The 26,116-nt window shown below is 40.0% G+C and overlaps 2 protein-coding genes across 5 annotated transcripts in view; one reads left to right on the top strand and one right to left on the bottom strand.

Annotated features, from left to right (window-relative positions):
* LOC108696075 (protein FAM13C) overlaps positions 1–19,561 on the top strand; it is a 176,589-nt gene extending 157,028 nt beyond the window's left edge. For 2 of the 4 annotated variants that reach the window (XM_041570201.1, XM_018225078.2), the window contains 8 exons: positions 7,293–7,503; positions 8,184–8,322; positions 8,942–9,023; positions 10,530–10,735; positions 10,891–10,986; positions 13,073–13,269; positions 16,342–16,443; positions 18,869–19,560. In XM_041570201.1, coding sequence (XP_041426135.1) covers positions 7,293–7,503; positions 8,184–8,322; positions 8,942–9,023; positions 10,530–10,735; positions 10,891–10,986; positions 13,073–13,269; positions 16,342–16,443; positions 18,869–18,992 — 1,157 coding nt within the window. In that variant the 3' untranslated portion in view covers positions 18,993–19,560. Of the gene's footprint in view, positions 1–7,292; positions 7,504–8,183; positions 8,323–8,941; positions 9,024–10,529; positions 10,736–10,890; positions 10,987–13,072; positions 13,270–13,480; positions 13,499–16,341; positions 16,444–18,868 lie in introns of all 4 variants that reach the window. The other 2 variants (XM_041570199.1, XM_018225077.2) reach the window with 2 other exon arrangements.
* A 4,944-nt stretch (positions 19,562–24,505) lies between these two features.
* The window catches only part of LOC108696074 (phytanoyl-CoA hydroxylase-interacting protein-like), a 77,126-nt gene continuing 75,515 nt past the window's right edge, over positions 24,506–26,116 (bottom strand). The window contains exon 5 of the mRNA XM_018225076.2: positions 24,506–26,051. Within this exon, the coding sequence (XP_018080565.1) occupies positions 25,517–26,051 (535 nt within the window). The 3' untranslated portion in view covers positions 24,506–25,516. The remainder of the gene's footprint in view (positions 26,052–26,116) is intronic.

The raw sequence follows: 26,116 nt of genomic DNA, 5'->3' as shown, positions 1-26,116 counted from the left end.
TGAACAACCCATTTAATTTCCCTGCCTACAACAGAACTGTGAAAGCTAAGTGCTGATTGGTTGCTATGCAGGACAAGGGGAAATGTTTATGTATAACTGAAAATTCTTTGTGTTGTATTGCTGGGTAAGAAATTGCCATCTTGATTTTGTTATTTAATGTGAAAGCTGTTGTTCAGGGAACTTACATGAAGCCCTGATTATAATTATTGTATTATTATGGACTAATATTAATATTTCATATTAATATTGATATTGTCCATAAAAATATCTTACAGCTGGGTAAATAGGATAGGGCTCAGGTGAGAGAACAGATCCACTCTGGTGCAGCTCGTAATATACATTGTGTCCTGGGCTATTGTTTGTGCAGCACTTAGTGTCATGTCCCACAACAATGGGAGTTATTAGTACAAGCGACAAGCTGGAACAGGCTTTTCCTGTCTGTGTTAATAACACAGTGACACAAATAAGAGAATCACACTGCTAGAAATGTAATATTACAGATACATACGCCTTGTGTATGTTACATTGTTTCCTGCATTGCTGGAAAGCACAAGATACACTATAGTTTATATAAACAAGCTGCTGTGTAGCCATGGGGGCAGCCATTCAAGCACAGGATACACAGTAGATAACAGATAAGTACTACTATAGTTTATATAAACAAGCTGCTGTGTAGCCATGGGGGCAGCCATTCAAGCACAGGATACACAGTAGATAACAGATAAGTACTACTAAAGTTTATATAAACAAACTGCTGTGTAGCCATGGGGGCAGCTAGTCAAGCACAGGATACACATTCGATAACAGATAAGTACTACTATAGTTTATATAAACAAGCTACTGTGTAGCCATGGGGGCAGCCATTCAAGCACAGGATACACAGTAGATAACAGATAAGTACTACTATAGTTTATATAAACAAGCTGCTGTGTAGCCATGGGGGCAGCCATTCAAGCACAGGATACACAGTAGATAACAGATAAGTACTACTATAGTTTATATAAACAAGCTGCTGTGTAGCCATGGGGGCAGCCATTCAAGCACAGGATACACAGTAGATAACAGATAAGTACTACTAAAGTTTATATAAACAAACTGCTGTGTAGCCATGGGGGCAGCTAGTCAAGCACAGGATACACATTCGATAACAGATAAGTACTACTATAGTTTATATAAACAAGCTACTGTGTAGCCATGGGGGCAGCCATTCAAGCACAGGATACACAGTAGATAACAGATAAGTACTACTATAGTTCATATAAACAAGCTGTTGTGTAGCCATGGGGGCAGCCATTCAAGCACAGGATACACAGTAGATAGCAGATAAGTACTACTATAGTTTATATAAACAAGCTGCTGTGTAGCCATGGGGGCAGCCATTTAAGCACAGGATACACAGTAGATAACGGATAAGTACTACTATAGTTTATATAAATAAGCTGCTGTGTAGCCATGGGGGCAGCCATTCAAGCACAGGATACACAGTAGATAACGGATAAGTACTACTATAGTTTATATAAATAAGCTGCTGTGTAGCCATGGGGGCAGCCATTCAAGCACAGGATACAGTTTATAGTTTATATAAGAATTATACAGGTATCTACAGTCTGTAGGCACAAGGCCATTCATTCACTGAGATGATTTGGAATCAAAACACAAGTGGGGCTCATTTATCAACAATGGGCAAATTTGCCAATGGGCAGTAACCCATGGCAACCAATCAGATTGCTGCATTCATTGTACTGCTTGCAACTGGCTTTAAAAAGCTAATCACTGATTGGTTGCTATAGGTAACTGCCCGTGCGCAATTTTGCCCAGTGTTGATAAATGAGCCCCACAGTGCTAAAAGGCTGACAAATATACTGCAATTCTGTAGAAATAATTAGTATGGGCCCTGTTATCTAGAATACTCAGGGGGTTTCTGGACAAGGGATCTTTCTGTTATTTGGATCTCAATACCTTAAGTCTACTTATAAATAATATAAACACCCAATAGGTTGGTTTTGCCTCCAATAAGGATTAATTATATCTTAGTTCGGATCAAGTACAAGATACTGTTTTATTATTACAGAGAAAAAGGAAATTACGAAAAAAATAGACTTATTTGATTATAATGGAGTCTATGGGAGATGGTGTTCCTGAAATTCTGAGCTTTCTGGATAATGGGTTTCCTGGATAATGAGATGCCATACCTGTACAGAGGCAAGACGTTGCACATGCAACTTTACATTTTTTGTAATTTTTTTTGTAATTTACATAATTGGAGGGGTGGATACCTGCAATTAATGGATTTGAGGAAGGTGGTGGGTGGTTTTGAGCACCTGATGAAAGTGTATGCCCCCGAAACATTGTATCTGTTGGATTGACATTAAACACGGGAGTAATCCCTTGAGCATGTTACGTGTGCTGGAGATCCTTTTGTTCATACCTGTACAGAGGAAATATATATCAGATTATTGCCCTTATATTGCTGATAAATTAAAATTGTTTCTGGCTTCAGGCCCTGTATATTGACGACTAGAAACTCGTGAGTTAGAGCTCCCTTTAATAGCAGCCACTCAAATCAATAGTACTTGACAGTCAGTTGCAGTAGAATATCTCCCATTTTAGCCTGATGAATCTCCAGTCAATATGTATGCTGTTTATAACAGTTGTCACCACGCGTTTTGAACTGTTTTGACTTACACGGATCTTGATTTTTCTTTTGCCTGTGATTGTGCCTCGAAAAAACAAATACTCTGTAAGGCTACACATTTATTGGTTTTGATACTTTTTATTACTCTTACTCTTTCTATTCAGGCCTCTCCTATTCATATTCCAGTCTCTTATTCAAATCAGCGCATGGCTGCTAGGGCCACCAGACTGCTGAAATTACAAACTGGAGAGCTGCTGAGTAAAAAGCTAAATAACTCAAAAAACACAAATAATAAAAAAATGAAAACCAATTGCAAATTGTCTCAGAATATCACTCTCTACATCATACTAAAAATTAACTCAAAGGTGAACAACCCCTTTAAATAACCTGTTTCATGGAGCTTGTTCTTCTTTGGACTCGGTGCAGAGTCAAGTTTACAGTGTACAATGACATTCTTGGCAATTCATCCTACTTGCTTGCTTCCTATTTTGTGGCAACAATTTGGGGAAGACCCTTTCTTTTCAGCACAATAATGCCCTATGCACAAAGCCAGATCTATAAAGAATGGGTTTTGTTCATATGGGTGGAAGAACTTGAAAGGCCTTCACATAGCCCTGACCTCAAAACCAACTGAACCCCGGTGGGATAAATGGGAACCCCGACATCAGTGCTCAACCTTTACTAATACTCTTGTGGCTGAATGGCAGCAAATCCGACCAACTATGTTTCAGCATTTAGTGGGAACCCTTGGTTTTGGTATCTTGTAGATCCAACTGTAGACATATCAGGTGGGACTTTCATTGATTCTGTTGCATTTATAGGATGGCTAGTCTGCTAAAGCTGGAGGACTTTTATAGATATTCCTTTAAGAATACAACATGGATGTTACTGGGCTACAGCTCCAAGAAGTCTTAACTGATAATATGGTAGAGAGATGTTGGGCATGTAGTCCAGAAATTGGATAATGTATGGCTTAGCAGCAGTGTTTTGATCCCTTTATTCTGTACTCCCACCTTATACATTGCTTTGTAACATAAGATCATTGATTTAGTCCTGCTACTATCTTATTCATAGATTCAGAATCTTTTGTTCATTGTTATTTAGTATATTATTCAATTGGAGGGGGGTATCAGTCACCTGGATTCAAACAAACAAATTGTAGCTGAAAAATGAATGTGTAACACAATACAACTTGTAAACGGCCACCAGAGTATTTGCTGCGGCGCTGGTTCCCAAGGCTCTAACATGTCCTACATTATATCAGCAAATCCTCAAATTGCTTCTAGTTAAACAGAACTCCCAGTGAGGCCTGACTCATTTTTACCTTGTTTTTGTATCGGAAGTCTTCATGAGTTAATGTTCTAATTAGCTACAGTTCTGTTTGAATGATCTTAATAGATAATTAAAAAACAAACAAAACAAAACATTCTTGATGTTAATACATTTCGTTTGATATTACCTAGTTCTATAAAACTGTAAGAAATATCCAAAAAGTGAGCATGGGCAATGCCTCAATCATGTTTGTCTTTGTTGAGGGGTCAAATAAGGGTGTATGTTATTGATAGGAAGAGTTTGGGTGTGGGAGCAGGAATAGAAAAGCCCACCTCTTCTATTCTGTGGTGTGAGTAGAGCAACCGTAGAGCAAGATGGGGACTGTAGAGCAAGATGGGGACTGTAGAGCAAGATGGGGACCATAGAGCAAGATGGGGACTGTAGAGCAAGATGGGGACTGTAGAGCAAAATGGGGACTGTAGAGTAAGATGGGGACCCTAGAGCAAAATGGGAACAGTAGAGCAAGATGGGGACCCTAGAGCAAGGTGGGGACCCTAGTGCAAGATGGGGACTGTGGAGCAAGATGGGGACCGTGAAGCAAGATGGGCACCGTGGAGCAAGATGGGGACCCTAGAGCAAGATGGGGACCCTAGAGCAAGATGGGGACTCTAGAGCAAGATGGGGACCGTAGAGCAAGATGGGGACCGTAGAGCAAGATGGGGACCGTAGAGCAAGATGGGGACCCTAGAGCAAGATGGGGACCCTAGAGCAAGGTGGGGACCCTAGTACAAGATGGGGACTGTGGAGCAAGATGGGGACTGTGGAGCAAGATGGGGACTGTGGAGCAAGATGGGGACCGTGAAGCAAGATGGGGACCGTGGAGCAAGATGGGGACCCTAGAGCAAAATGGGGACAGTAGAGCAAGATGGGGACCCTAGAGCAAGGTGGGGACCATAGAGCAAGGTGGGGACTGTGGAGCAAGGTGGGGACTGTGGAGCAAGATGGGGACTGTGGAGCAAGATGGGGACTGTGGAGCCAGATGGGGACCATGGAGCCAGATGGGGACCGTGGAGCAAGATGGAGAACATGGAGCAAGATGGGGACTGTAGACTGGGCTGGTGACCGTAGTCTAGATTGATGACAGTTGGACTCTATGGTGATAGCAACACTTTATATAATTGTGTTGACCAACCAGCTGCCCTTTGCTTGGTGTTATACACAAATCCCATCTCCTGCCAAAAGCTAATGACTATAGACTGGACATCTACCTATCATATAAATATGCTGATAATTAAGGTGCCCTGTACAGACAACATATTTCTCCAGTGTGGATGTAGCCTTATAGTACAGACAACTGTGTTGTTACCTACACTAATAACTACAAAGAAGCCAATAAATCTGAAGAGTGTGGGAGGACATCAGTAAGCATGCTGAGAATCTAGATTACCGGTAGTCAGCGAAGAGGAACCTGCTCAAAGAGCTGACATTCTTATTGTGTAGTGGGTGATGAATAGGTAGGTTATATCACAGATGTAGTTTTCATTGGCTGTTCCATTATTTGCTGTTTTGGGAACATATGTTGATTGACTGTGAGCAGATAAAGGGAATTCTCTAGAAGTATGCTCTCGGCATTATTATACTGTTATCAACAATGTTTACTCACAGTGTATTGATTTCCTTCTGTGTAACTAGGGTTAGGTAAGTCCACTAAGTGCTATGCAAACACTTATCCTTTCATTGGTCTTTTCCATGGAGAAACTGTTGAACTGACCTATCTATTCATATAGGATGTTAAGCATACCTTTCCAATATTGACTTTTTAAGGAGATGGACACACACCTTGTCCGTGGTTCAAAGCTGCTCAGATTTCACCCCTCCATCACCACTTTTTCATAGTCGGATCTGCTAACTTTTTTTTACAGAAATCTATTGTGTCCTATCAGAAACTGGATGGTTGATATATTGGTTATATTTAGTGTGAGAGCAGTTAACAGAATCCTTGGGATTGCGGCATAATGTGTTTGAATACAAATATTTATTTGAAGGTGGCTTATAACAGATCAGGCTGTTTTAGGGAACTATACAGGCCAAGTCAGAAGTTATTTATTTCTATATAATACACAAAAGCCATGAATATCTTATATCTTGTATATTATATTCTTAAAAAAACGTGCCCATTGATGTCATCAGTTATAAACGGTGAATATTGATGTCATTTATATCACATGACTCACTAAAACTTGCGTATTATAATAAAGTACCCCTTGTTGGAAAATATGAGGATATTTAGATGTCATCTTGAAATTCCATGACCTGTATAAAAGCACTCAGCCTTCAGCCTCGTACTTTTATATGGTCATGGAACTCCTGGGTGACTTATAATATCCTTATATTTTACAATAGGGGGTACTTTATTCACTATATATGTATGGGCACCTGATTTGGGAAAAGCTAAAGATAAACACATGGAATCATGGCAGGGGTGGGGGAGCAGGGCAATTGGGTGTTCAGTCCGAAGGTCAGTTAGGATTAGAGAAAATGGTAATTTCCACTACTAGATTCTCCTGAAAGCCCAGTTTGAAGGTCAGTAAGGGTAAGATTTGGGGCAATTAGGTATTTGCTGTCCTAGATATTCTTGAAACTATGACTGGTTGACTAATATTTTCTTAAAACTGTACTCATTTCATGAACTATGGGGAGCTCTTAGCAAAGGGTTGACCTTAAAGGAGAACTAAACCCTAAAAATGAATATGGCTAGGAATGCCATATTCTATATATTGAACTTATTGAATCAGCCTAAAGCTTCAGCATCTCTTTATTAGTTATAATTCAGGCCTTTAAAGTTGTCACAGGAGTTTCCCATCTTGGATTCTGTTAGGAGTGTCAGCGACACTGCACATGCTCAGTGGGCCCTGAGCAGCTGTTGAGACGCTAAGCTTAGGGGTCTTCACGTATCATCATGCAAAAAAAGGTTTGCCTGTCTTATAAACTGATGCTACATGGCTGAGTATTATGTGCTGCCATGTAGTAGTTATCTGTATTAATTACTAATCAGCCTTATATTGTGACATTTTTTTCTATTGTGTATATTGTGGGTGGGTCCCTAAGCTCAGTAAGTGACAGCAGCACAGAGCATGTGCAGTGAAACAGCAGAAAAGAAGATGGGGAGCTACTGGGGCATCTTTGGAGACTGCTAAAGGGCTGTGGTTACTTTGGGCTTTACTCCTCCTTTAAAGGAGGGCCAAGAGCAAATGTTGGACCTTTAAATGAAGCTTGAACTGAAGAAGCTCAGAAACCACTGTCATCATGCCTTGCATGTTTAGGGAATTGTGCATACAGTTCAATTTCTGTACTGTCTAATATCTCATTTTATCCTTTCTCTTAGAACCAGTATCAGTCCATTGGGACTCTCAGAGTGATGCAGATCATGGGACAGATGATCACCGCAGCTTTGGGACGAGCCGGCTTTTGTTCCACATCACTGATGGAGATAACCCCCTACTTTCCCCTCGCTGCTCCATCTTCAGTCAAAGCCAGAGATATAACTTGGATCCGGAGTCTGCCCCATCTCCTCCAAGTACTCAGCCCTTCATGATGTAAGGAGATGTCTTTTCCTTGAGTCCCAAAGTCGTTCTGCATTTGTATTAAGTTCATTATTCCGTATTGTGAATGGAGACTACAGTAACTGACATTTGTCCTCTAATTTTCACCACTTTAGTAGAAGCCTCAACATATTTTCTGAGACTTTTTAGATCTGTGCTACTGAATTATACAAAAAATATATAGTAGAAGCCAATTAACCTGCCAACACTTTTTGAAACTTGGGGGGGAAAAAGAAGCACCCAGAGAAACCTATACAAACTCCATTCAGATAGTGACCTGGTCAAAGTCCAACTCATGACCCAGTGCTCCAAGGCAGGGATACTACTCTATCATGGAGGTTGGAGTTGTGAAGATTGATGTGACATCACATCAGTAATTGTTCAAGTAACAGATATCTGGGGCCCCATACAACTAAATAATTGGGCTTCCCCCGACCAATTAAATGACCTTTAGTAAGTGCAACCAAGGCCTGAATATTGTCCTACCAAGGAGCAGTAGAGTAGGTATAGGGGCCCAGATTTGTCTCCCCACTAAGAGGGGACAGGGTTTTTACTACATGGTAAGATCTCTGGAGTTCTGAAAGTGATACAATATTATATCTGTGGGATGGTAATGTCTTTGTTCTATTCTATCTAATCTCTTTTGGTTTTGTATCCATTTCATTTATTCACAGGCCAAGGAGTTCCTCTAGAAGCAACTGTGAAGTCTCCAAGGAGCCCCTGACAGTTGTGCAGCTCACAAAGCAAATCCAGAGCCTCAAGAGGAAGATCAGAAAGTATGAAGAGAAATTTGAGCTGGAGAAAAATTATCGAGTGAGTCAATGTCTTTTTTTGCATTTTGCACTTTTTTTTGCATTTTGCACACGTTACCCCTTCTAGGGGATAATTCTCTAAAAGTAAAAGTTCTTGATTTTGCAAATTCCTGTAAGCTGCCAGTTTTTGACCCAGCCAAGTGTTTTTCTCAACCTGGAGAGTATTGTGATCTCATGCTGATTGCATAAATTGTCCAACCCGTTTATAACAAGATGGAGCCTATCCATCGCAATCCTCTATCCATGGTCACTTACCTGATGCTGATGTCATTAATACTTCTTCCCAGTCTCGCCAAGTCAGGGGGCTTGAGAGGTCCTTTAACTCCTTTAGAAGGTTCCTCTGGGACCACAACTTGGAGGCTCATGTACAATAGGCTTTTTCAGGGATCCACCTTATTAAAGGGAAGGGTTGCCATTTCTCTAAGGGGAAGCAGATGGGCTGATTATCTTGCTAAATACTTTTTAATTATGGATTATGTGTGATTTTATTTGCTAAATTACTCTGCTGGCCAATCTCGCAATTGGCTGAAAAACAAATCCATTTGGCTGAGCCTCCTAAAAAGTGTGCAGGTGATCCATCTGTTTATTGATTTTAGTGTCTCCTCTCCTTTTCTTTGTAGCCTTCCCACACTGACAAAACATCCAATCCTGAAGTCCTGAAATGGATGAATGATTTAGCCAAGGCTCGTAAACAGCTTAAAGGTAATTCCACCCCTCATACCATGTGTACTTTCTTTTTAAATGGAATTCTGGCAATTTTGGCAGGAATTTGGGGTGTCAGAATCTGCTTTAGACCATAAAATCCAAAGAACACAAGCAGTGAGCTGCAACATTTATTTTATTCTACTACTCATTTGTGGGATGATATCCTTGATGGGTTTTAAGGGGTTGTTCACTTTAAAAATATTCTTTTATTTTATTTTTTTTTTATTTTTTTTTAGAAAGCAAATACCTGTAATTAAAAAAAAATGAAGACCTGAAGAATTAACTAGTTTTACATATTTAGACTTCTGCTTCTTGTGGTGGCTTATTGTGCTTATTGCAGCTCCTTACCATATTGCAGGGTTGTTATTGGTCAGACCAAGTCAAGCTAGTTTGGGTTGGGTTCAGGACACGTGTGGTGAAGTGATCTCCTCTGCTCTGTGTATAGATTGATTGTGTCCATGACATGTCAAGATGTCAAATCGGATTGGTCTACCGCACACCTATGTTTCACATACAATGTACTGGTTGGTGTTGCTGGTTAACAGTTGACCAGGCTTGGTCCCTACTGTAGAATATATAGGGATCCGCACACACTCAATATTATGCAGTGTGTGCGGATCTGTATATATTCTACAGATGTCATGATGTCACACGTGCATCTCCGCCATTTTCTCCCTGCCCCCACCTAATTTCTTCTCAATTAGTCGCACAAATTGTCAGTCAGACTGAGATCAGGGCTTTCTCTGGGCCATTGCAGGAAATTCAGGTTTTTGTTCTTAGGCCACTCCAGTGTTGCTTTGGGTTTGGGATCATTGTCCTACTGAAGGATGAAGTCCAATGCAGACTAAGACAAGTTCCTTTCTGTTATAACAGGATTCCCTTTTGTTGCTTCCACCATATATAGGTCATTTTAAAGCCTTTTAGATATGCTTTCATGTGGTTCTGGTTGAGAAATGGCCAACATCCCACACAGGCAAGAATTATATAAAGCTCTTGAGATGATTGATCCTCATGATGGTCATTGCTTCAAAGTGAGGGGCCACTTCATCAGAAGGGCATCTTGTTAAATGACAATTAAAAATGGATGGTGCAAAATACACTTGGTTTATTTCTTCAGGACAATGACCCCACACTCAGGAACATAAGAACACTGGAGTGGCTCAAGAACAACTAGCTGAGTGTCCTACAATGGCCAAGTCAAAGTCCTCATCCCAACTGAGAATCAGGGGCTCTGTGCACAAGAATTCTCTGACAATGAATAGAACAAACCTGCTGGGGACAGTGGGACAAAATCTCTCATGAGCAGTGTACAACACTCGACCCCAAATAGCTTATAGGTTGACCCTACAAAATATTTAGTGTGGGGACGGAATTATACCAAGCTGATTTTGTCATATTGCCTGATCAAGTATTAAGAACTGTTCTGTTTCAATGCATTTTTCTGGCTATAACGGTTCACATGTAAGAAAAGTCACTGTTTTTACTCCCAAACCTATATTTTAGAACTCAAGCTGAAAATTTCTGAAGGCCAAAGTGTAGCAAGGGGTTTACAGAGCAGCAAGTTGGAGGAAGTCTGTGTCCCATCCATTGGGGTGGAACCGGCGGAGGCATCAAGCGCAGCCCTGTGTTCCGTGGAGGATACAGTAGAAACTGTATGGAACCGACTGAAAGAGAAAAGGCAGTTGCTTAATTTTCCTGAGACATTTAAGGTACAGGATTCTGGATGTGATCCTTGATCAACCTGTGCACTTACAGCTACTCAAACCCCAATGGACCTTATTTTCCATAATTTCCTAAATAATTGTTGATTGTATTTTCTCATTGGTTTTAACAGAAAGGGAAACCTGCTTCTTCTTCTTTTCAGGGTACAAAGCAGGAGCGAAGCCTTATGAAGCCCCTCTATGACAGATATCGGATTATCAAGCAGTTATTATCTACGGCATCTCTGATTCCAACTATAGTAAGTCCGTTATTTATCTGGCTCAGTGATATTGTCATTGTGTAGCTCACGAGAGCGTTGGCATTGGTCCATTATACAACTTGCGGATCCAAGGAAATAACTCCACCTATAGGAGAAGAAAAGGCTTTGTGCACTTTGGGGTGCCAAATGTAAGGCACCCCCAAGTGATTGTAGTTACTTACCTGAAACCCCGGGCCGGTGCTCCTATCAGCAGAAAACTGCACCGGCCCGGGGTTATACCAGTGAGCACCATGGAGCGATCTTCTTCTGTCTTGCTCTTTCTTCGCGCGGCTGCGCATGCGTAGTAGAACGAAAAGCCGAACTTGAAATAAAAAGACGGCTATTTCGTTTCGACAGAAGAAGACAGAAGTGGATCGATCCGTGGTGCTCACTGGTATAACACCGGCAGTTTTCTGCTGATAGGAGCACCAGCCCAGGGTTTCAGGTAAGTAAATACAATCACTTGGGGGTGCCTAACATTTGGCACACCCAAGTGCAAGCCTTTCCTTCTCCTTTAAAACCATTCATATATTGCTTTTCTGTGTCAAGAATACCCCTTGTAGGTTCAATGTTTGTAGGTGCAACGCAAACTCCATATGTAATAAAAAGTAGGGATGCACTGAATGCACTATTTGGGATTCAGCTAATCCCTGAACCCTTCATGAAAGATTTGGCCGAGAACCACATATGCAAATTAGGGGCTGGAAACGAAAAAGTGGAAAACATTTTTTACTTCCTTGTTTTGCGATGAAAAGTTACTTGATTTCCCTTCCTGTCCCTAATTTGCACATGCAAATTCATATTCGGTTAGGCCAGGCACAAGGATTCGGCTGAATCCTGCTGAAAAAGGCTGATTCCTGACCGAATCCTGGATTTGGTGCATCCCTAATAAAAATACACTAAGTTTGCCCAGCAACCCATAGCAACCAATAAGATATATATGCTGATTGGTTGCTATTCTTCTCCTGGGCAAACTTGGTGCCTTTTATTAAATAACCCAAATTCTTTATACAAGCTACGTATTTGACACCCTAGTCAAAGCCCAGGATCAGAATGGCCTGCCAGTTTGCCATTGGATCTCCCAGTTGACCATGACCATTGTGGACTTCCCTATCCTTATTATACCTTTCTCATTTCCACCATAATCCTGTATAAACTCTATACAATGTCTCCATCTAACTGTTGTAAGAGTTGGACCGACATATAAGGTTCTCTGATGGACCCAATCCAACACTGTGGAAGGCCAGTTCAGTGTATGTTCCCAAGCAAACAAACCAACCTTAAAAGAATTTAAAGTTAAAATGGCAAAAAAAAAGTTGAGATTGATATAATGATAAAAAATGGATACATTTAGGGTAATGTGAATACCTCTTTGGACAGTAAGGACTCAGGGGTCAAATTAAATATTCGAATTTGAAATTCTAATTTTCAGGTTTTTTTATGGCCAAAACAGTCAAATTAGACTAGGGAGTTATTCAAATTAGATTCGAGTTTTTAAAAAATTTTTGAATTTGATTTTCGAGATTCATCATGCTCTGGCCCTTTAAGAACTTAAATTCGACTATTCACCACCTAAAACCTGCCGAATTGTTATTTTAGTCAATGGGATACGTCCAGGGATCGATTTGGAGTTGTTTGCAGCCTTCCTGACATTCATGTTTTTTTCGGAAAAAAACTCGAATCGAGTTTTTAAAATCCGAATCAAATACGATACGAATTTTCGGGTCATTAAATTCATCCGAGTTTAAAAAATTCTATTTTTTTAATAAATTTCGATTGGTCGAATTTATGGGAGTTTTTAAAAACTCACATGAATGCAACCTTTGATAAATGTGCCTCCCCGTGTTGATCCATAGACTGGCCTGGTTTTGGTGTCAGGCACGTGGAGCAATTTTGGCCTCTTTTAGTTACTCAAAAGGTGGCGCTAAAACACCCTTATTGGCAGCTCTGACTGTCATTTGCTGAGCTGGTGGAGTCTAATGGCAGTTGGTTGATGATTGCAAGGTCTGTGCTCCTCTACCTAATTACGGAGCCATCGTACCATGCTGCATTGTAAATGCCATTATTTTAATGTGTTTTCCCCAAGCACGAAGAGGAAGATTCAGATGATGACTGTTCCCAGAGAGGCAATGAGTACACTCTGGCTGCAGAGTCGGACAGTGCAGTAGATGAAGCCTTTGTGTACTATAGCGCAGAACTAGAACCTACCTTTGCCTCTACGCTGGATGATCGGCCAATCAGGCAACCCGCCTTCTCCATGTCCAACTTGCACGAGGCGTCCATGTAAGTTTCCTTCCTTCCTCCTTAATGTCACACTATGCTTTATAGGGGTGGTTCACCTTTAAGTTAACTTTTATTATGGTATAGAAGCAATTCTAAGTAACTTTTCAATTGGTCTTCATTATTTATTTTTTTATAGTTTTTTTTTTTAATTATTTGCCTTTTTCTTTCCAATTTCCAAATGTGGATCACTGTCCCCATCTAACAAACAAAGGTCGAATTTCAAATTCATGTGAGTTTTTTTTTTTTTTTTTTTTTTAACTCTCTAATAAACTTGAATATACTCGAAATTTGGTTGGGATAGTATTTAAGGTTTTAGGTGGGTATGGGGGTATAGGTTTGATAAATCTCGAAATTCAAATTCCAGTCGAGTTTAGATAATTCACAATTCGAATTTGAGAGTTTTGACCCACAAAAAAAAAAAATTGAAAAATTCGAATTTACTTTTCTCGGATCGCTTAGTTTTCCGAAGTCGCCCGAAGTTTCCTCGTGAAGCAACTTCGGAAAACGAAGCGCTCTGAGTGCCATCGAGCTGGCAATTTACATTCTAGCTGGCAGGAGGCAGTTCAGGGAGATTAGTCGCCCCGAAGAAGAAGGAGATTTGTCGCTGGCCAACTAATCTCCCCGGATCTGAGCGTGTGTCTCTGCCCTAATACTCTGATCCCATATATTTCTGAGCCAATCTCCAGCCTAGATTTAATAAAGCTAAATAAGCTAAATTAAAGTCCTTCCCTGCTGTGATAACTGCCGGAACAATTTAGCTCTGACGTCCTTCGCAGCCTGGGATCCTCAGCCAGCCTCGGGGTTTTATATAATATATTGATTGGCAGCAGGTATTGTGCCAGACTGAGTAGCAACTGCACAACTGCCTCTTTATCTTTTTTTGGATCAGGTTTTGGTGGAAAAATCCCCGTCTAGATTTACCCAGCCGCAGGGGAGCACAGAAGTAGACGCAGTCAATTATTGTGAAGGGGGCTGTACTTACACAGACGCATGTATGCACCGAATGCAGGTGAAAAGCTACATGCTGCGTCCCACCTGCGTTTGCCGCTTACATGCGTCTGTGTGAGTACAGCCCCCTTCACAATAATTGACTGCGTCTACTCCTGCGCTCCCCTGCGGCTGAACGGAAGAAAGTGCAACGCAGGGGAGCGCAGGGAAAAACGCCCGTGTAAATGCCCTAAGGCAGGGGTTTTTAATCTATCAGGTCAGGGCCCAGACAACTGCTCCTCGTTCTGTTAAGTGCTGGTCCTGAAATAATGTGTCTTCCCACAGTCTGACATTTAAAAGAAAAGAAGGTGATTAAGTAAACTATTTTGGGTTAAAAAAAAGCTGATTCTGCTACTTCATTTGGGTCCCCTGAGAAAAAATGCTTAAGAAGCACTGATTTCAGCTATAGTACCAGGCACAAGTTAGTGGTTTGGAACATACAGCCCCCCTCACGCAACCTCTCATTAATTCAGTCTCTAATACAAACAACTGCCTGGTTGCTAGGATAAATTGGACTGTAGCAACCAGATAGCTGCTGGAATTCCAAACTGGTGAGCAGCTAAAATACCACACAAAATAAAATTTGAAGACCAATGGCAAATTGTTTCAAAATGTCACCATCTGCATCATACTAAAGGTTTATTCAGAGGGGTTGTACATCTTTAAATGAACTTTAAGTATGATGTAGAGAGTGATCTATTTCATTTGTTATTATTTGTGTGTTTTCAGTTATTTAGCTTTTTAATATAAATATTATATGTATCAATAATACATGATGAGATATATATATATATATATATATATATATATATATATATATATATATATATATATATATATATATATATATATCAATGAAAGCAGCCTAATCTCTTGACATAACAAAAAAAGAAAATGAAAACACCCCACGTGTGCAAATATTTCTCAGTCAATACAATCTTCTGCTTAAAGGGGTAGTTCACCTTAAACGTAAATTTTAGTATGATGTAGAGAGTGATATTCTGAGACAATTTGCAATTGGTTTTCATTTATTATTATTTGTGGTTTTTGAGTTACTTAGCTTTTTATTCAGCAGCTCTCCAGTTTGCAATTTCAGCCATCTGGTTGCTAGGGTCCAAATTACCCCAGCAACCATGCATTGATTTGAATAAGAGACTGGAATATGAATAGGAGAGGCCTGAATAGAAACTAGATCAATTAGCAGTTAGGCAGGTTATATATAGACTTAAAGGTTGAACTTGATGGGCTTGTGTCTTTTTTCAGCCTAACTTACTATGTTACTATGAATAATAAAAAGTAGCAATAACTATAAAATTGTAGCCTTACAGAGCATTTATTTTTAGATGGGGTCAGTGACCCCCATTTGAAAGCTGGAAAGTGTCAGAAGAAGAAGACAAATAATTATAAAAAAAACTATATACAATAAATAATGAAGACCAATTGAAAAGTTGCTTAGAATGGGCCATTCTATAACATACTAAAAGTTACCATAAAGGTGAACTACCCCTTTAAACCCTATCATATTTAAGAATTTGTGCAGTTAGTGTGTAAAGTATAAATAGTGAATAAAATCCACCCTCTTGTAAAATACAAGGATATTATAAGTTACCGAGGAGTTTCATGACCATACAGGTCATGGAAGTCCGAGGTAACTTCTAATATCCTTATAATTTGCAACTGGGGGTACTTTATTAATTATAATACACAAGTTTCAGTGAGTCATGTGACAGAAATGACATCAGAACTCACCGTTTATAACTGATGACATCAGAACTCACCGTTTATAACTGATGACATCAGAATTTACCGTTTATAAGGATATCATTTACAAGATATTCATGGCTTTTGTGTATTATATACTGTATATATCTCTCTAATGGGTTCTACGACTCATTTTGCTTGTTATAATTCTGTTTATCTCTGTAGCTCAGTAATTGAGTTACTTTAATCCTTCGGGGTCGGAGTTCAATTCTCGTTTCAAACATTTGTGACCTTTATAAATTATTATATGATTCTAAGCCCCTTGGTATAATGTGTGGGAAACATAAGAGTGACGGCGTTGTACCTGTGGATTATCCCTTTCAGGCCTGAGCTCCTGGATCAGCTTCGAGAGACCAGAGCCCATAAGAAAAGGTTACGGAAAGCTTTAAGAGAATTCGAAGAGCACTTTTTAAGACAGACTGGAAGGTAGGAGCTGTCTCCCATATATATCCCTTGCTTTCATTGGATTTGCCTGTTCCCTTAAATAGACATTAGAGGGCAGATTTATCAAGGGTCGAATTGAAAATTAAAATTTTGAGTTTATTTTAGTGTAATTAGGGGAATAGTCCAAATTCGATTTGAATTTAAAAGAAATTCGAATTTTGAAATGTATCATGTACTGTCCCTTTAAGAATTCAAATTCAACTATTCGCCATCTAAAACCTGCCAAATTGGTGTTTTAGGCAATGGGGGACCTCCTACAATCAATTAGGAGTTGTTTGGTGGTCTTTTGAAAAAAACAATTCATTTTTAACTTTTTGATTCGAATTCTATTCGAATTTGCAGCTTGATCCTAGTCATCCGTTTTTAAAAAAATTCTATTTTTATTTTTTTTAATAAATTTCTGTAATTTTTTTTATTCGAATTTGAAGGTGATGGGAGTTTTTAGAAACTCCCATAAACTCGAAATTCGACCCTTGATAAATCTGCCCCTATGTGACCCTTTCAGATACGAGTGGTGAATATTAAGGGGCAGATTTATCAAGGGTCGAATTTCGAATTCATGTGAGTTTATAAAAACTTCCCTAAACTCCCATAAATTCGAAATTCAACCAATCAAAATTTATTTAAGAAAATCGAATTTTTCAAACGCGGGTGAATTAAATGGACCTGAAAACTCAAATCGAAATCGGTTTGAATTTTAAAAACTCGAATGTCAGGAAGGCTGCTAACAACTCCAAATTGATCCCAGGACGTCTCCCATTGACTTAAACAGCAATTCGACAGGTTTTAGGTGGCGAATAGTCGAATTCGAGTTCTTAAACAGAGCATGATAAATCTCAAAAATCAAATTCAAATTTTTTTAAAAACTCTAATTGAATTTGAATAACTCCCTAGTCGAATTTGACAGTTTTGACCATAAAAAAACTCGAAAATTAGAATTTGGAATTTTCAGTTTGACTCTTGATGAATCTGCCTCCTGGGGGCTTATTTATCAAGGGTCGAGTTTTGAATTGAAAAAACTTCGAAACTCGAATTCAAAAAGACCAACCGAATTGAGGTAGAAGTTTTTTGGGGGTCGCAGTGGTCCGTATTCAGCCTACTTTGAATCGTACGATCGAAGGAATAGTGCCTTTGAACTTTGACCTTCGATCTCCCCAATTGCCTCCATACGGGTTCTAGGAGGTCCCCCATAGGCTAAAACAGCACTTCGGCAGCTTTTAGGTGGTGAATGGTCGAATTCAAGTTTTAAAGAGACACTACATGATAAATTTCTACGTTTTTTTCAACTTCGAATCAAAGTTGGACTATTTGATGGTCGAAGTACCCAAAAATTACTTAGAAATTCAAAGTTTTTAACTTCGAACCTTCACTTCGATAAATCTGCCCCTTAGTATTAGTTCTAATAATCGGCTGCCATGATCCTACTATTTTCTTATTAATGCAAGGCATGCTGGGAAGTTTTTTTATTCTTTACCATATCCATGCCTTGAATATTCCTTTGCACCACTTACCTTTTTGGTCCCTTCCATACTGATTCTGGGCTTCGCTTACCCTTAAATGGATTGAATGCATTTTTAAATGAATTATTAGTGCTCAGAGCGCTTTTATTTTTCATACATTTGTAACAGGAGCACCCCATGCCGGCCAGGCAGAAAGCCAGAAGCTTCAGTTACCGATGCAGGAGGCTCGTCTGTAACAGTGATAGAACTGAGCATAGAAGTGTCAGGAGATGCCTCCTGCATCAGTAACTGCATCAGCTTTTGGCTCGCTGGCCAGAACAGCAGGGGGCGCTCTTGTTGTGAATGATTTATATTAAACCTGTAAAACTGCCAATATCATGAAAACGAAATGAAAACATTGCAAAACTGCTCAGAGCAATCTAAGGGTTAGTTTTTTGAGAGGGTCTGTTATCCCTTTTTCAAAAGGCACTAGTAGAGCTTTTCCTGGATATGGGATTGTGATTATTTCCAGCTGACCACGCCCCCTGATGGTGTCATATACTGAGACAGGGCTTTATTTAGGTCCAGGGCCGCTGTAGGTACCACACCTTCTACTGACAGTTAACAAGACGTGTGACAGTCGCAAAGGGATATCCCCCTTCTCATAGGCACTTCATTTTCTATATAGACACTGCCCCCTAGGCATAGGCCCTTGAAGCACTTAAATGCCTATGTAAAAATACGGCCTTGCACCTGTGGCAATAAGCCACGCCCCCTTTTTGGCATCCCGTAAGTGGTTTATAACACAATAGCCGCATTTGAGATAATGGCAGCTTGGTTTGGGCTAAAAGCTGAATACCTTTATAGAAGCTTGGAGATGTAATGAAGTTATAATGGCCCTTAATATAAGATACCGCGGTTTAGTAAATCTCTCCCACCAACCCGATCTCTGCGTTGTGCCGTTTCAGGAGCGTGCAGAAAGAAGACCGGATCCCTATGGCGGAGGATTACTGTGAATACAAGCAGATAAAGGCCAAGCTGCGATTGTTAGAGGTCCTGATCAGCAAGCAAGACGTCTCCAAAACAATTTAGGGTCCTCGCACACCCCTCCTCGACCGGTCCTGTCCTCTTGTACAACACTGATGTACTTGTGCACTTTAATTGTTCCACACTACCTGGGAGAGTTCATTAGCAGCAAACCCCCCCTCCGACTGCAACAGACAAGAGTCCTGATGAAGGCAACAATGTGCAATATGGAATATGTCTGTTTTTGTTCATACTGACTACTTGCTGCCCGACTATGTAACTTCCAAGCCAAAGGCTGTCAGAGAGTGCTGGGGGTTTGGCTGTAGGGTCCCCCGATGCAGGTCCCATAGCTGGGATATTCCTCCTCACTGACTTTGCTCTGCTGCACCTAGGGATGCACTGAATCCACTATTTTGGATTCGGCCGAACCCCAGAAACCATCATGGAAGAATCGGCTGAATACCGAACTGAATCCGAATCCTAATTTGCATATGCAAATTAGAAACGGGAAGTGATAAGGAGTAGCGATGGACAAATAAAATCACCAGGCGCAAATTTGCTGTGAATTTCCACGTTTCGCTGCTGGTGAATACTAGGGATGCACCGAATCCTGGATTTGGTTCGGGATTCGGCCAAGATTCTGTCTTTTTCAGCAGGATTCGGATTCGTGACTTTTTGTTACAAAACAAGGAAGTAAATCAATTTTTTTCCACTTTTTCCTTCCCCGCCTCTAATTTGCATATGCAAATTAGGATTCGGTTTGGGATTCGGTAGAATCTTCCAAGATGGATTCGGGGATTCAACGAAATCCAAAATAGTGGATTCGGTGCATCCCTAGTGAATACATTTGCAAAACTGCAGCGGTGTCAAAAATTTTTTGGGCGCGCATCAGAAAAGTTGTTCGCGTCAAAACCGTTGCACGTCAACATTATTTCCGACGCCCTTTGACTTTAACGGCAGCGTCAAGATTGATGCGAGCGTCAAAATTCTCACCCATTGACTTAAATGCATTTGGAGCGAGAACGATTGTTGCACACGTAAAAATTATTGCGCATAAAAAATTCAGTGCGTTTTTCGAAATTTTTCAGTCTCCCAAAAATTTACGCTGTTTTCACAGACAGATTCGCTCATCACTATTTGAGACTAATTCACGTGATTTTAAGGATTTAGATTCAGTTCAGCCATGAGGATTTGGCTGAATCCAAATCGTGCTGGAAAAATTCAGAATACCAAAATGATACCTGGATTCGGTGCATCCCTAGTTGCAACTTTTTTAAAATCGAAATTAGTCCCCATCACTTTCCATAAAACTGATTGGGCAGGGCCAGTTGGGTCCCGAGTGACTGCTTTCTTTGCAGGAGGATGGTTTAACCCTTGCTGACCTTCCCCATAGAACATCACCATCTAGTGGTCTAGGTGCTGCACTGTGGAAGCCTTTGCCTTTGATTAGCAATATGGCAGCTCAGGATCAAGCGGAAGCTTAAATAGGCTTAAAAGGAAGCTTTGGCTAAACAGAAAGCTATATTGTCTGACATTGAAGGGAAAATAAATGTAAGGTAAAGTAAAGACTGCCTTTACACTGCACTAGAAGGTACAGTGGTTTTGGATGTATATGTAATCTTGCTTTAAATCTCCATTGTGATGTCACTTCGGTAAAGCTCGACTACGTTGCCGAAATCTCCCAGTATCCTCGGCTGTAGCACTGTGAGTTTGATATCTCATTTAAAGGAGAACTAAACCCACCAGCTCTATGTGTATTTCCATTATCAGCTACATTCTCTCCACTATTTAGGCCACTTTAATAATATAATTATTATAATAATAATATATAGTGATGCCCTAGCTGTATTTTAGGTGCCACTCTACCCTCACCATTCTTGCCCCTCCCCTGTCTCATTGCCGAGCCTTTTTGCCCTTTCATTCTGCCAAATCCTCATAATATAAACAAGGGAGTCAGGCAGAGCACTTCCCAGAAACCTATTACTGTCAGGCACGAGGGATACGTTGCCCTGTGATACTCGCGAGTATTAGACTGTCTCGCCACTCCTGTGAGTCTGGTGCCACCCGTGCCGTGTTCCCTTGGAAACCAAAGGAGAATTTTAGGGATGAGTGATTTTTTTTGCTATGTTTTATTTATTTATTTCAATATTAGTCAACCAAATTATTCCCCTGAAAGCCTCTAGCTTATATATTTATATATATAAAATATTGTTTTTATTTATTTTTTATCAACTCTAAACAGAGATATCAAACTCACAGAGATTCCCCTATACTTTATTCTACAATTGAGAACTATTATCCAGAAAGCTCTGCAATAAAAATGCCAGTCTCCATACAGCCTTATTTAAACAAAGAATAATAATAATAATAAAGCCTTGTAGTGGTGAGTGGGTCAGCCCAAAATCTGCAGGTCAGACGGTTTCGGGTTGCCCCAGAGGTGGCAGCCATATTCTTCTCTCTGCTCCTCACTGACCCCATTGCACTGTCCCAGCTCCCCTAGTGCCGGGGTGACACTTTGCCCCCTTCGATGACATCAGAGATGAGTGTCATGGTGACAAAACAATTCCATTGAGTTCATTTAATGTTTAAGTCTTTTTCAGTATGATCCAAGACCTCCCTTCCTGAGAATTCCAAAGGTCCCAAGCATTCTGGATAATTGATCCCATATCCGTACAATTTAGCAATATGAAAATAGTTAATGGGGTGGTTCACCTTTAACTGAGCTTTTAGTATGTTATATAATTGCTAATTCTAAGCACCTTTTCAATTGGCCTTCATCTTTCTTTTTTATCGTTTTTGAATGATTTGCCTTCTTCTAACTCTTTCCAACTTTAAAACGGGGCTGCCTGACCCCATCTAAAAAACAAATGCTCTGTAAGGCTACAAATGTATTGCTATTGCTACTTTTTATTACTCCTCTTTCTATTCAGGTCTCTCCTATACATAATCGAGTTTTTATTCAAATCAAGGCATGGTTGCTAGGCTAATTTGGACCCTAGCAACCAGATTGCTGAAATTGCAAAAACCACAAAAAAATAAAAAATGAAAACCAATTGCATACTGAGAATATCACTCTCTACATCATACTATAAGTTAATTTTAAAGGTGAATAGCCCCTTTAAGAAAAGCTTAACAATCACTACAACATTTAGAATATATATCTATATATATATATATATCTATATATATATATATCTATATATATATATATATCTATATATATATATATCTCTATATATATATATATGTATACATATATATATATATATGTGTATATATATATATATATATATATATATATATGTGTGTATATATATATATATATATATATATATATATATATATATATATATATATATATATATATATATATATATATATATATATATATATATATACATATACACACACACATCACTGGGAGTCTCAGGTCTGGCCGTCAGATTTCTGTGTATTTGTCTCATTCTCTGCATGGGATTTTCAGTTACCCCTGCTGAGCATTTATTTCCCTTGACTGGCAGCAATAAACACTGGGAAATCACATCCCAGTCAACAGATAGCAGAGCTTTATCAGTGCAGGAAGAATTTAAATGGAGCTTATTTTGGGTAAAGTGTTATATCCCAATTTAAAGAGACTAGTTCACCTTTACGTTAACTCTTAGTATGATATAGAATGACTAATTCGTAGCCACTTTTCAGTTGGTCTTCATTTTCTATTTTGTATTGATTTTAAATTGAGCCTTTCAAATGGGGGTCACTGACCCTGCCTAAAACACACATGCTCTGTAAGGCTACACATTTAGGGGCAGATTTATTAAGGTTCGCATTGGAAATTTTCGAGTTGGATTATTGGTCAAAACTCACAAATTCGAGTTGGGAATAATCCAAACTCGAATTTAAATTCGAATAGAGATTTATCATACCTGGACCCTGGGAACAATTCGAATTCGACTATTCGCCACCTAAAACCTGCTGAGTTCATGTAAAAGTCAATGGCAGAGGTCCAGTATCTCATTAGAAGATGTTAATAGCCTTCCTGACATTCGAGTTTGTATTCGGGTCGGTAATATTAGTTTGAGTTTGACGTTCAACTTTTTTCTTAAAGGACCAGTAACATCAAATTCAATTTAAAAAAAACAAAATTTGTTAGTATACAACGAAAAAAACCCACAAAGTCAAATTAGACTTTGAAATCGCTAAGTCTTTATTAAGAAATAACTTACCGAAACGCTGGTTGCGCTCCTCTTCAGAAAAGGCGATCCATCATGTGGCGCTCGATTTCTCCTCCCTGCCTTCCTTATAAGAGATAGCCAGGGAGGAGAAATTGAGCGCCGCACAATGGATCTTCGGCCGATCGCTTTCTAAAAAGGAGCGGAGTTTCGGTAAGTTATTTCTTAATAAAGACTTAGGGATTTCAAAATTTAATTTGTCTTTGTGTTTTTTTTTCCTAATATACTAACGATTTTTTTTTTTCAAAATATTGGTCCTTTAAACAACCTCCCAGTCGAATTGTGAGTACATACAAATTTATTAGAGTAAAAAAAAATTCACATCTAAATTCGTTTGATAAATGGCCTCTTATTGTTATTGCTGCTTTTTATTACTCCTCTCTCTATTCAGACCCTCTCCTATTCACATTCCAGTTTCTTATACAAATCAATGCATGGTTGCTATGGTAAATTGGACCCTAGCAACCAGATTGCTGACATTTCAAACTGGAGAGCTGCTGAATAAAAAAGCGAAATAACTCAAAAACCACAAATGATAAAAAATGAAAACCAAATTGCAAATTATCTCAGAATCTTACTCTCTACATCATACTAAAAGTTAAGTTTAAGGTCAACTACCCCTTTAAGCAGAAGATGCTATTGACTGACGGGGGGGGAGAAATATTTGCACACGTGGAGTGTTTTCATTTTGTTTCTTTGTAATGTCAAGAGAGTAGGCTGCTTTTATTGATATCAGAGTCTTAGGGCAGTGACAACACGCTGCTATTTTGGGAGATTAGTCGCCCAGCGACAAATCGCTTCTTTTTTGGGCGACTAATCTCCGCGAACTGCCTTCCCGCCGACTAAATCGCTAGCGGGATGGCACTTGGAACGCTCCGTTTTCCAAAGTTGCCTCATGGGGAGACTTCGGGCGACTTTGGAAAGCTGAATCGTTTCGTGTGCCAACCCATCTGCGATTTACATTCTAGCCGGCGGGAGGGCAGTTTGGGGAGATTAGTCGCCCGAAGAAGAAGCGTGTGTCTCTGCCCTTATTTGTAGCTGTTTGGAAGAAATTGATGCTGCTAATCCCTATTTCTAACCATGTCTCACACTGCTATCAACACAGAATCTGGACTGGGCTACCATAGTACCTCCTAGTGGGGGGGAGGCCCTTCCTTATTTCCACTATAACCTATAAATATTTTGGTCTGACCCAAGGAGGCCCAGTCCGACCCTGCACAGAATAAACACCCTATAACCCTTTATTCTCTATTTAAGCACTTGTCATTTTTTTAATGGAGGAAAAAAAGGACCTCTCCCCTAAAACCTTTCCAGTTTGTCTTGTACCCAAAATGCATGATTTTAACAACGGAAGTTTTCAAACTTTTATTGATCGAAAGGAAGAAGAAAAAAAAACAGACCGTTTGCAAGTGGAATCCTATGACTTTTCGTGACGTTTCCCCGTTAATATATGGAGTCGACTTTTCAACATACGGTACGAACCCAGAAACCACATTATTAATATTATTTTTTTAATCAAAGTCCTCGAAGCAACAGGAACGTATACACAACTCTATATATGAAGTTTACAGTCGACACCTTCGATAAAGGGAGGAATGGCGGGTGACATGTATACGGTTGCTAATAAAATGCGCTCTATAGATTCTATATGATTGTAAATATTTTATACAACGTGTACAAATAAAATATTTTTCTATCGTTAATCGATGATGTTGGGGAGAGAGCGGGTTTTTTTTTCTGTTTCTCGGTAGCTAATATCGTTGAACATTTAAAACACTCCTAGGTGGAATGCTGACGGATTATCTAGGGTTTAAGAGCTCAGTCATGCGGCAGTTACAATTTCTCATGCTGTTTAGACTTATCCCAATAGTTTGATTCTTTTAGTAGATTAAAATATTTGCTATTTAGACACCCCGATAAAGCCATCGTTGGTCTGTCTGACCTTGCTAAAGCAGAGTTTCATTACATTTTGGCAAAGGAAGAATTTAAAACTGCAACAAAAATATAGCGACATCCACCCACCACCACCCCTTTCCCCCCCTTCGGATGACAGAGAGGGCCACCCAAGCCGACAGTTGGCAGAGAATCATGGTTAAGAGCAGCAGCAACTTCACGAGTAATTAAAAAATGTAAGTTTTAAAAAAAGCTATTTAAATCCTTTGCTGCGAGAGGAGCTACAGGGCGGTGCCTAAAAAGAAAAGCGCGTCGCAGGCTTCATCAGGCAGCGAAGGGGATCGTGTTCTAGATTCGGTGTACACTTTTGGTCAAAGCTGCATTTTTGCATGCTTCCGGACATCATGTCTGGTAAGGATGGACGGGTTCAGATTAACTGCTTTGTTGGCGGACGGGGGGTGGGGGATTTTAACGTCCGACGCTAATGTTGCAGGTCTTGCAGCTTGGGTCTTTCTTTGCGTCGGCAGTTGACAAGCTCATGAGCTGGTGACCGATGATTTCCGCCACGTTGCCCCATGAAAGATCCACAGGGTCAGTGTAAATAACCTCCAAGATAACATCCTGGGCCTGGTGGAATACGAGGCCGTCGTGTTCTTGAGTGCAGGTCAGGAATTTGTTGTCGCTTAGACTCAGCTGAGGCAGACGCTGCTTGCAGAACTCATCGCCTGGGGAGCCCATGGGGGCTAAGACGAGGATCACGTAGTGGTAGGCTGTGTACATGCAGTAGAAGTCCCCAAAGTACAAGTTGGTGTTTGGGTTGAAGAGTTTTTCAGCAGGGATCTCCACTCGGTAGCGTCCGTACGGGGAGTCTTGCGGGGGCTTCCCTGTATTGAACTCTGTGTTGCAGCTGAATAAGATTCCTTCCAGTTTGGCACTGATTGGAGAGCCGTGGCTTCCACTGTTGTCCTTAGGAGAAGGCTGCATGACGCTCTCATGATGCTCGCTGAAAATTAATGGATATTGATTAGTCATGTTATCCTGAGACCTATCCTTATTCCTAAACCAGGA

Source organism: Xenopus laevis, chromosome 7L, assembly GCF_017654675.1.
Source record: "Xenopus laevis strain J_2021 chromosome 7L, Xenopus_laevis_v10.1, whole genome shotgun sequence".
Taxonomy (NCBI): Eukaryota; Metazoa; Chordata; class Amphibia; order Anura; family Pipidae; genus Xenopus; species Xenopus laevis.
This window is presented reverse-complemented; position numbering and strand designations above follow the sequence as displayed.